Source organism: Emydura macquarii, unplaced genomic scaffold, assembly GCF_026122565.2.
Source record: "Emydura macquarii macquarii isolate MOO-44397 ecotype Brisbane River unplaced genomic scaffold, CSIRO-AGI_Emac_v2 contig_1451, whole genome shotgun sequence".
Taxonomy (NCBI): domain Eukaryota; kingdom Metazoa; phylum Chordata; order Testudines; family Chelidae; genus Emydura; species Emydura macquarii.
Window position 1 is genome coordinate 7,517,772 of NW_027131588.1, and position 11,830 is coordinate 7,529,601.

Genomic DNA, 11,830 nt, shown 5'->3' on the forward strand with positions numbered 1-11,830 from the left:
TTGCAAAACTTTGTGTAACCGCACCACCTAGTTACTCCGGTATCGGTATTAGAATTACGTTATGTGATGGGGCATTTGTAACAAAGCCAAAATAAACAAATCAAAATTAGCGAGAGGCCCAAGCTGCAAAGTTCAGGTGAAAATCCAGAGTGACTTCAGTAGCTTCACCAGAGTGACTCTGGTTTTGTACTCATATTTGAGATCAGAATCTGGCCACAGTTTCTGACACCAGCAGAGGAGCTGAGACTCAGAAAGTATCCTGATGATCAGAGAGGAGCCAGCTTTTCAGCCATTTGCTTTGGCTGTGGGTTGGGGAAATGGCTACGCTTCCATTTCATTACCTTTCTGCAATGTGTTCCTGCCCCTCTCTTTAGGCAAATGTTTTCTGGCTTGCCAGCTGAGTCATAAGGAGCAGCTGAAATCAGGAGAGACTTGATGAAATATGAAACGCGCTCATTAATATCAGCAGTTTGACTTGCTGATGGGAATATTTCCACAGGAATGATTTATGTCCTTTTATCCCCTTCCTGAGCTATAATGCAGCCCACGCTTCTCTTCCCGGCTCCTGAGAAAACTGCTGAAGTGTATGTTTGGAAATAAAAGTTGATTGAAATGCAGAGCTCAGCTTTACAAAGGGCAGAGAAGCTGCAGAAGCAACCTTGCCAAAGTCTGATACGCAGAGGAGACGTATTCTTTGTCCTTGCCAAGAACTCTCTTTATTTTATTGTTTCTGTGACGGTGGGAGTCAGTCAGCAGAGCGTTAATGAAAATATAATGGATGCCTTTACTTGAGTATCAGAGCTCCCAGGGACTGGAAAGCACCTTCTGCCTGTTTTGTAAAGTAATCATGAATATGGTGCTGCTGGTTGGGGAGATGCTGGGCTTTTCCCCCGCCACTCAGAACACATAAATCCTGCAAAGTAGCCTGAAGCCTAGCTTAGCAGAGCTCCTGACTTGACCAGAAACCTCCCCATGGAACTAATAATCACTTCCCTCCCTCCTTTCCCCCCAACCTCTCTTCAAAAACCATCTGGGTAAACGATGCACCACTGCAGCGGGAAGCAACTCTCTTTGTCTCCTTGTGCCAACAGCATGTATCACCATTACCCACTCCTAGTATCACCATTACCCACAATGTGCAGGCCTGAACGTGGCCCACAATTCATGATTATCACGGGACTTGCCGCTTTCACACATTCCACAGAGCAGTTTCAACAGCCAGTAATAAGCTGCAGACTACCTGAGCTATTTCACGTTATCCAGGGATTGGAGGAAGGCTGCTGATCTCTGACCAGCCAGCTGAATCTGTTAGCCTGTTAGTAGTAGGTGGTAGGCCAGTACATTATTTTTTATTATTAAATATTATTAATTTGTTGTTTTGTTTTAAAAAAATCAGTACCTCTAGGGCTAGCTCCTCTACGTCAGCCATGCAGCTCAAGCAGAAAGGTACGATGCCCTCTCTGCTTCCACCAGCCCAGTCCCTTGGAGTAAGACCAGCTCTAATTTATCCTGGCCGCCAGCGGCCCCATATAGCGACCATGGGTCAGCAGGGGGCTGGAGATGTACCAGTCATGCACCTAGGTCAGCGACAAGTTGGGAGGTGGCTGAGGAGCTATTGTGTGCTCTGCACATAATCAAAAAATCCCCTCATTGGGCTGATCCTCCCATGACTTGTAATACTGGCCTTAGATCCAGAATCTGCCAACTTGGTGCTGCAAAGTGACCGCACCACACCCCAGGGTTAGAAGTATTTACATGGGCTTCGCAAACAGAGTCAAGAAAAAATAAGAGTTAGTTGATATTCAGGGCCCAACAGCCTAGACAGGGGCTCTTAAATGTAACATACGTTAGTTCCTAGCACACAATTCTGTGAGGTGCTGAATTTCCTCAGCTCGCATTGAGGATGCTCAGCATTCCCAGGATCAAGCCCAAAGGGATCAAATGGCTGCAAGTGAAGGAGTGATTTCAGAGAAGCTGTGTTATGAGATCCCCGTGACACTGTCATTTCTGCCCCTGACCATTCTGCACTGCTTCCTGACCCCTTTGAATTTCTCTCATCAGGTGGATGGTGACATCATGGTCCCCTTGTACACAGAGCTGTGGTGGAGGGGTCCAGACCCGGCGCGTGACATGTCAGAGATTGACCGCTACGGGCAACTCCCTCCCCATGTCGAATGAGGCATGTGCCCAGGCTGCCAAACGCCCAGTGGACACCCAGATCTGTAACAGGCAGCTGTGCGTGGAGTGGGTGGCCTCCTCCTGGGGTCAGGTAAGGGCCACGCAGAAAACACAGACACACAAAACTTCTTGTACGGTTGGGTGGGAAAAGGTGCCTGAAAATGAAAGCGATGATTTTGCATCTGTGATTAATGCATCATGTGAGGCAACTGGTGTCATAACTGCACGCAACCTATTGTCTTACACATTGGATGATTGGTATAACCAAACTTCGCTCATTTCATGAAGGAGACACCAGCCTAAAAGACAGTTAGGGCTAGATGAGGGGTGGCCAAACTAGGGCCTGCAGACCACATACGGCCCATCTGAGCATTTCATCAGGCCCGCTCCTCCCTCCCGGTCACGCCCCTTCCCCTCCCACCCTTCTCCCACCATGTGGGCCCAGCGGTGCCCTGGCTGGAGCCACTCCTGGCCCCAAGCAGCTCCGCATGGGGGCCGCTCCCCCTGCCCAACCCCACACAACCCTGCCCCTCTCCACCCCCGGAGAGCAAAGTCCTCCCTCTTCTCCCAGAACAGCATGGACATTGGCAGCTCAAGCGTCTCCATCGTGTTCTCTCGATGTGCCTGAGTAATGACCTGGATAAATTGATCGGTTTCCATGGCCTGTTCTATCCTTGCTGTCTCTGTTGACATTTCTCTTTGCATCTGGATATAGTGAAACACACATATTTCCAGACCCTGAATATCTGTGTTGTGCAACATTTATATCTGCTCCTGTTCTGGGCTGTCATTTGTTTTTTAACAAATCCCCAATTTTACAGAAGTTTCAGATGTCTCCTAAGACCTCATAAAATCAGGATTTACTTGAACCACTATGTAAGGAAATGTGAAATGATGATACAAGACAGTGGGTTCAAAGCATTTTAAAAATCCCACATACTCATGAGTCAATCTGAAACTCCATCCTGACTGCTTCATGTTGTGCTCAAGGATTAAAAAGATGTTCTGTAAATAGTGAATGATCCTTAATAGTATGAGTAAAATCCTCCTCTTTGGGAGGTGCCATCATTGTCTGTGGATGTCTGTGGACAAGCAGATCTCTAGAAAGGATTGTTGCATATATGTGCTGCAATTGTAACCCACATCCTGTCAGTGTGGTACTCTGTCTCCCTCCCTCCTGCTGTAGATGGACTGATGAGCTTGCTAGGCAAGCACAGATGGGAGCTTTAGCTTAGGTAGAAGAGGATCGTATATTTAGATCCAAGTGTCAGTCCCTGCTGATGATGACTCATCCAGGGGCCCAGAGTTACAGTGGGCTAAGCAAAGGGCAGAGTTCAGTCCACGGGCTAATTTTACTTGATTTAACGAGGTAAAGTCAGATATTAATATTATTTTAACCTCACTTTTGGGCTAATAAACATTTTCAGGGGAAGAACAGTTCATCTGTAACAACTGTTAAGCGGTCATACGTTTAAATCAATATCATTAAAAAGTACTAGTCAGGCAACAATAAAGAAATTAAGTTTAGGGGAACACAACAAGAGCCTAATAAAATCATGATGCAGAGTCAGCTTTGTGCGTACGGGGATTGGCATCATCCTCAAGTTACCGTGAAATATCTGGCAGCTTTTCATGATCACTGCATGGTAAGTCAATGTGGAAACAATGGTAAATAAATCACGTTATCTGATTTTGTTAGATTTCATGGTGAGATGATCATATGTCTCAATTAGTCACATCAATTCTGTAATTTCTGAGATGACCATATATAGTATAGATTAAATACAGCCTAAATACAGTGGACAAAATACAAAAGCTACCCATTACACAGCATACCACATTGACTGTTTTGCTTCATCAAGGTCAGTAACTCATTTTATGAAATGTTCATTGAACAAAGGTTATTACAGAGCAGCTAGTGCCTTCATCAAAATGAGATGCGTTACTGCTAGTTAGCTGAAAATAATTTTGTTAAATCCCATGTCTGTGTATTTTGGAGAAAGTTCACTCAGAAGATAGATTGAGTTATTAAATTGCTGGACATTGTTTCAAAACAGAGAAGCAAATTGCTCAATTTGTACTTCCTTTGGAATTTCAGGTACGGGTTGTGTAATGCTAGCAGTTGGCTAGTTAACTTGCATGGGTGGTTTATATCATTCCCCATAATATTACCTAGTCTTGATAATCAAAGGCACATGAATTCATCTGTTTCACCTGATCTTTGTGCTTTATAATATAATATTTCGCCTACCTGAAAAAAATATTTCTCAAGCTCCATGTAAACCTATACGGCTCATTCCAAGCCATGTCTACAAGACAATTATATTAATTACAATTAGGAACAGATCACTGGCTGTGGATCAGTGACATTTCTCCATTGTATCATAGGGTTTACCCTGGGGGACATCAGGTTCATATTGGCCGGGTTAAGTGATTAGCTTTCCCAGACTAAAGTGAAAATAAATAGATGACCTAGCCCTTTCCCAAGTCAGTTACTTTCTTGTACCTCCCATCTTCTTTCATTTAGTTTTAAGTGGATTACTGTGGGCTATTTAACCTCCACATCCTTGGTTTTCTTGGAGGCAAACAATGGTTCAAGACGTATCCCCTAAAACTCTCATTCACTCAGGCTTGTTTACTATGAAGATTGCCAACATGTACAGCTATTGCAGTCCTTCCCCAAGCATCCAAATTAATGACACCTGCATGCACCTGCTCCAGTGCCCACTGTGGAACGTCTTGCATTGACTTGCTTCTCTCTCTTGCTGCCTGCAGGGCAGTTCTATCCTTATTGTGACTGCACCATATCTGTAGACCACTTAAGTCTTTGGTGGACATCCAAGAAGAATTTGAGCATATCCATCCCCCTCTCTCCTCCTAGTCAATTCTCTGACCCCAGCCCGACTGGTGATCATTCCCTCGCCTCTTTCTAAGAGACCCCGCCCACTTATCTTTTCATAAAACACCCTTCCTTGCAATCAGTTAATCTGTCTCCCCAATCCAGCCCAATCCAAGTTGATATTGTGATATCAACCAAACTTCTTTTTTGCTGGATCCTGGACCAGGTGTTGGTTGAGAACCAGCAGCAGATGTGAGGAGGGCATGCTGGAGTGGAAGACAGTTTCTGGCATTAGGGAGGTGGCACAAGTCAGAGCTAGTGTCAGGCAGGAATCCCAATTTTCTCTGCCTTCGCACTGATGGAAACGCTTTGATCCCCACATTCATGCTCTTTCTTGTCCATCTCCAAACCAGCAGTCCCCTGCCAGAAACAGTTTTTCAGACATTGGCTGCCTGGAAACCAAGCAGTTTCATAACAGTTGATGAAAGATGGTACCACAGACATGTGCTACGTACCTTTAGCTGTCTGTGATTTAAAATGGGAAAAGGGGAAAGTGAATTAAACCACAAGAGGCTGACTGATAGGTTTGAATAAATTAGGATGTCTTTGTGTTAAAGAAAAAACATTCCTGGCCTGATTCCGTCTTGCTGTGAACCACTTGGCTATAAATTGTCATAGTACAAGCTGTAAAATGCACAGTAAAGGCGCTGTAGCAAGATTTCCTGTATGCATCACAAGCGCCAGGCTAATAACATGAGAGCGCTTTTTATTTGTCCAAACAGATGGATTTAAGATTGAAACAGGCAAAGGGGGAGGGGAATTAATCTAGAGAGCAGATACAGCAATGAGTTTTAATGCTGCGTTGGGGAGGCTGCATGGCATACGAGACTGTGCACTCAGACTCGAAAGCCTACTTATCTCTATGAAGTGATTGAGAGCATCTGCATCCAGCAACTTGCATCTCTATTTAATAGCTCCCAAGAAGGGCTTCATAAAAGCAGGCCATGTTCTCTCTTTGTGCCACTGAGTGTCCTTTTTCTGCTTTCACAGTGTAACGGGCCATGCATCGGACCACGACTGGCTGTACAGCACAGACAGATCTTCTGCCAGACCAGGGATGGGAATTCTGTGTCTTCTGACCAGTGCAGTGCTTTGCCAAGGTATTAGAGAATCCCTCCTCCTCATAACCACTCTTCTGTACACAGGCTTCTGGATTGCACCAGAGATTTTTCTATGTTTGGTTTTGCTTTTTTTTTTTTTTAATTTGAGTGCCTGATTCTCCTGTCACTTCTCAGGAATAACTCCGTTGCCATCAATGGAGTTATGCTGGTGCAAGTTACAGGAGAACTGGGCCCCGTGTTTTTTTGAGACCAACTCTACAGAGAAGCCCCTAATTCTCCCTTCAGTTTTTTCTAGTGGACGAGCATCCACATTGTCAAAGCCATCCCAACTAGAACTAATTGGCCGGCATCTTGGTAGAGATGGCAAGGACTGAATGGGAGACAGAGCTGCCATCTTATCGTTATCCTTCCAGAACGGGGTTGAGGTGCATTGGTGGGGAAGCTTTCCTTGAACAGTCTGTGAGGGATTTCAGGTTCCAGAAGGGGCAGTCTAGTGACCCTAATAAGCTCTAACTTTAAAACAAAGAAGTGAGCAGTTTTCACTTTCCTGCAGTAATTGTTTATTACATTAATAGAGTTATAAAGCTGTGAGTGTATGTGTGCATGTATGCGTATATACGTGTGTATGCACACACCCCTAAATGTGGTAACAATAATCTAATAGGCTTTTTGGCTCATAATCTCAATATTTCCCCTGGGCAATAACTAAATGAGCGCCAAGCGCTCTTGAATATTAGCTGGTAGCATGTACAGAAGGAAAAGGTTGGCTTCTGAACACCGGGTTTTCTTTGCGCCATTTGTAAAACCGTAGCAAAGAAATCGGAAACCCGAGTTTGTTGCACTTGTAGTACCAAAGCTCTAGTGGCTCGTATCAGCCGTTTCTTGGTTCATTACAACTCTTCAGTAGATCTGCTGCATGGGCTTAATTGGAACTATGCCAGTTGACACCAGCTGAGGATCTGGCCCTGTGAGTCCAGTTCTGTAACTGCCAGTTAAAGTCAATGGGCCAGAACCTCAACACAGTCCATTAAGGCAATGGAGCTCCACTGATTTACAACCACTGTAGATCAGGCCCAGTAAGTGTTTAGAGGGGTTCAAGGTCAGAGCTATAGGGCCTGTAGAGTCCCCAGTGTTTGAGGAATATCAAGTGTGACTAAGCCTCTTATTTCCTGCTTTGCATTATAACAACACCTCTTTCCTTTTTACCAACAGGCCTTTGAGCACACAGAACTGCTGGACAGACATCTGTGGTGTGCACTGGAGGGTCAGTCTGTGGACTCTGTGTACAGCTACGTGTGGAAACTACGGCTTCCAGTCCAGGCGAGTGGAGTGCGTCCACGTCCGCACCAACAAACCTGTGCAGGAGCACTACTGTTCCTGGAGGCCAAGACCGGCCAACTGGCAACGCTGCAACATCACCCCCTGCGAAAATAGTACGTTCCCATGGGTGGAAGGAGCCATCTGTGACTCTTCACCACAGAGTTGGGTCCCCAGAGCACGGTGCTGGGCCCCACTGCTGGGGAAAACATTTGTCAGAAAAATTGCAGCCTGCAAAATCAAGTGTTCCTATTGGAACGGCTCCTCTGTGTGTGTGTGTGTGTGTGTGTGTGTGTGTGTGTGTGTGTGTGTGTGTGTGTGTGTGTGTGTGTGTGTGTGTGTGTGTGTGTGTGTGTGTGTGTGTGTGTGTGTGTGTGTGTGTGTGTGTGTGTGTGAGTTAAGAGTTGGGATCTCATCTCCCTGATACAGCTAAAAGCGATAGGTGCGGTCCTTATCTTCCATTATTGGCATGGAGAGAAAAAATAAGTCATAAACAGATCGTTGGCTGATGTTAACATCAAGCTGATGAGTTGGTTAGTGCTTTGAATTCCTGGAGTGGACGTGGCTTTCAGGTGACTACCAGTTAATTGGGCCTGCCAAAAAAACCAAACAAATACATTCTCAATATTGCAGTATTGCAAAAGGAATAAATGATGTGGAACAGATGTGCCTCTTTGGAAACCAAGCCCTGTTGTGTCCGTGTCCACCTGGAAACAGCAAACAGCGTGCGTGTAAATCACTAGCTGTCTGCCAGCCGCAGCTCCCAAGCACTCCAAAGTATTGCGTTTAAGGGCCAGAACCTGGACTCTGGTGTGCAGCCAGCAATGCTGAGGCTGAGCACTGAGGGATCTCCACAGAGGCTGGGCGCTGTGGAGCAGCAGCAGAGCCACGCCGCAGCCACTAGACTACAGAAGGGCTGGCTCTTCCCCTCTAGAGGCAAATCCAGATGCTTGGGAAAGCCGGCCCAAACACAGTGAGCATGCCTTGACTTGCTGAGAGAGGCCAGGGCCGTCACAGGTGGAGTTTAAAGGGGGTGAGTGAGACCCACACCCCTTTCTGCCAGATAAAAAGGCTGGAGCAGCATAAAGAGACCCTAAAAGCCACAGTTCCAGCCAGGGGACAATTCCTTTGGCACCAGCGCTGCAGCAGACAGCCATAAAGCTGCCCTTTGAGGATCCCTTCACAAGCTGGCATGGGGGAGGGTGTGCTGGGGCCACACCACACAGCCTTGAGGAGATTCCAGGCAGAGCTGCAGCCCATAGGGTAATAATCAGACAGGTCCCTAGGGCGGTCTAAGTTTAGTAGGAGGGTCCCTGGGCTTTGAAACAGCCCAGGATTAGGAGAGCCCAAAGGTTGCTTAACCCCCTCCCTGGACTGCATGTTCAGTGCTTCGCCTATAGAAGCACAGCACAGAATCTGACCCAGTAACTTCAGAATTAGTCAGTATGGAGCTTCCAAGCTCCAGACTAACCAGTGCAAACCACCCACACCAATAAGGTACATAAAGGTGCCATTGAGCTACTCTCTTAAAAAAAGCAGCTCCTTGTTTTATTGCCATCTTTAACTCCAACCTGACAATGGAGGTACCTCCCGTGGCGACAGGAGAGCAGAACCCCCACGAGTGCAATGCCAACACTAAGATGCAGGTATCCCACTAAGAGTACCACCACTAACCCAGGATCCCCCACTCTAATGATACGGTCTAAAAGCAACAGCTAGATGTTAAATTCTTCTTCACGCCCATGTCTGTGTAGATCCTTGAGGCACATGTGACCTTGAGGGAGGTCCACAGGGACAAGGCATCTTGAAGAACCACAGTTACTGGGAGATAAGTAACCATTCTTTCATTGCATCTCCTTTTTGTTCCCCTTTGCTAGTGGAGTGCAGAGACACCACCAGGTACTGTGAGAAGGTGAAGCAGCTCAAACTCTGCCAGCTCACCCAGTTCAAATCTCGCTGCTGTGGGACTTGTGGAAAAGCATGAAGATGAGAGCAATTGAGAGAGAGGATCAGGGGCATCAGCCTTTGCTTCATTACAGGAAGGACCGTTACAAAATAAATGGGATAGAATTCCGATTTCTTCCTTTTATTTATTTATTTTTATTTTTTTTAACTTTACTGAATCATTGTTGTAAAGGAATTGACAAGTTTTCCCTTCAGCGAGGCTTGGGTGATGGAATGCAGCAAAGCACAGTTGTGGTGGGAGACCGAAAAGAAAGAGAAGACAAGCAACATGTCAGGCCCGAGTGGAACAGAGCTGCCTAGGAATCCTCATAGAGGCCCTTGAGATACACATCAACCTGCAGATGGGAAAAAAAACCAAAGCAAAAAGTCCCATTAGCAGGAGATCAAACCACGAGGGCATGGATCAAACAGCTTGACAGATCATGGGCTACTGAAAAAAAGGGATTGAATTAAACGTTCAGCCAAGCATGGGCAGAGACACCATTTGCCATAGAAGGGTTTGTTACCATAAGCGTATGGTTTTGTTTTTTTTAAAACTGTCTGCTGTCTCTAAAGCTGTGTTCCTGTTCTCTCTCTCTGTCTCTCTCTCATGCAAAGGACTTAGTATCTGAAAAGGAGGTTGAACTTTGTTCTAGAGCGTGAATGCATTTAAAATGCATCTGAATAAGTGCACCAAGGTTTTTTCCCCTCAACATGAAAATATTAAGTACAGTATTACGCAGAAAAGGAAAGGGAGTGACAGAATGATCTGCCATTGACAGACGACAGTGCATACCTGCCATCACTGTTCTGTGCAGAGCACTTGCAGGAGGGGTTGTATATATTTGTGGCAACAAGAACTACTTACCGTGCTGCATCTTACTATGCTTAAAATGTATCTGGGGACAAGAGGAGCTTGAGATCCCAGAGTTATGGGGCTTTCAGATCTGGGGTTTTGTTCTGTTTCTAACTTGGAATTTATAGAAATGGTTTCTGTCTTGTCAGTGAGGAATTTCTCTCTCATTACAGCCGAGTCCTCCAGTGATGATGATAAACTGATCAAGAATGAGAACAGAGCTGCTCTGATTTGTTATAGTTATTTCTGTTACGTAGACATGCAGAATGCACTGCGTCATCAGCTTTGGCCCCAAAGTGGTAGCACAGATTCCTAAAAAACACAAAAAAAGATGGATGCTAGAAAGTGAAGCAGCTGCAGTCCATGAATAGAACTCTGCAGCGGTGATCTAAGAAGTGAGACTCAAATTCCACATTTGTAACGTGATCGTGTGAGCTCATTGTGATTCTCTCTCCTAATTGCATCAATACTCAAAAGTTATTAAGTGTATCCTCACGTCAGTGGAAGTTCAGGTTGCTCAGCACCTTTCAGGATAAGGCCCTAAATTAGAAATCAGCCTGAACTACAAAGTTTGGATCCAAACTTCCCCAAAGATCGAGGGAGTGGTGTCCAGATCCAGCGTTTTGGTTTAGGACTATCTCTAAATTTAAGGTTTGGCTGGTCCTCTTGTGTCACCCCCAGTGGGACTCTCGTCCTGTGATGCAGTAATAAAACATTGTTCAAGTATTGATATGTTGCAGCTTACCTTACTTGTGGATTTTTCAACAAGCCTGGAAGTTCTCTTGTGAGGTCGACACCAGGTCCATTGCATTAAATTGCCTCCAGTTTGGTCATTCCAAAGTGTGTCTGGCAGTGAACTCTCTCTCTCTCTGCGAATGGGTCTCTGAGAAATCATGTTGCTAAAAATCAGTGCAACTTTTATTTAAAAACAAAGAAGTCTTTTTATGTATGTAAATGTATATCTTTTGTGTATATTTATTAGGATTCCTTGTATAAAAAGTGCAATATTAATAATTGTACATTATGTTGTCCAGATAAAACTATTTTGGGGACTTTTTTTATGATCTCCCTGCAGTTTTGTTCCGGTAAAATCAGTGGTAATGTAATTTTCCTATTTTTAATAGCACTTGCATTTAACTTTGGATATATTTCACTGGGTACAGCTTGCTTCATAAACTATGACATTTGGTGGGAGGGACTTTTCTACTTGTGAAATGATAGTTATGCGTGGAACGAAGGACAAATTCCTTACTATAATTTCGTGGTTGTTTCTAGTTCAATAGCTAATGAAAAGCAGTGTGGAGAAATATTTACATTTCTTTAATAGCAAAACATCTTCAGAAAGATCCCATGTTTGATATTAGCCATGTAACTGTGCTTAGGATAAACACTTGGAGCCGAGGTCTGGCATGCCCACAGTGTCCCCTTCACATGGTATGAATGTAATTTCAGATGTTTGTCCTATGGATTATGACTTGGCAGCATCCCAATAAGATGATGATGGTTGCTCAGTGTTCTAGAAGGAGACTTTCCTCCCCTAGAAAACTGGTATTTATATACATTTTGTACAGATAA

The 11,830-nt window shown here is 44.9% G+C and overlaps 1 protein-coding gene across 1 annotated transcript in view; it reads left to right on the forward strand.

Annotated features, from left to right (window-relative positions):
• The window catches only part of ADAMTSL1 (ADAMTS like 1), a 611,419-nt gene extending 599,589 nt beyond the window's left edge, over positions 1-11,830 (forward strand). Inside the window, exons 28-31 of the mRNA XM_067553131.1 lie at positions 2,062-2,269; positions 6,068-6,177; positions 7,351-7,571; positions 9,333-11,830. Coding sequence (XP_067409232.1) covers positions 2,062-2,269; positions 6,068-6,177; positions 7,351-7,571; positions 9,333-9,439 — 646 coding nt within the window. The 3' untranslated portion in view covers positions 9,440-11,830. The remainder of the gene's footprint in view (positions 1-2,061; positions 2,270-6,067; positions 6,178-7,350; positions 7,572-9,332) is intronic.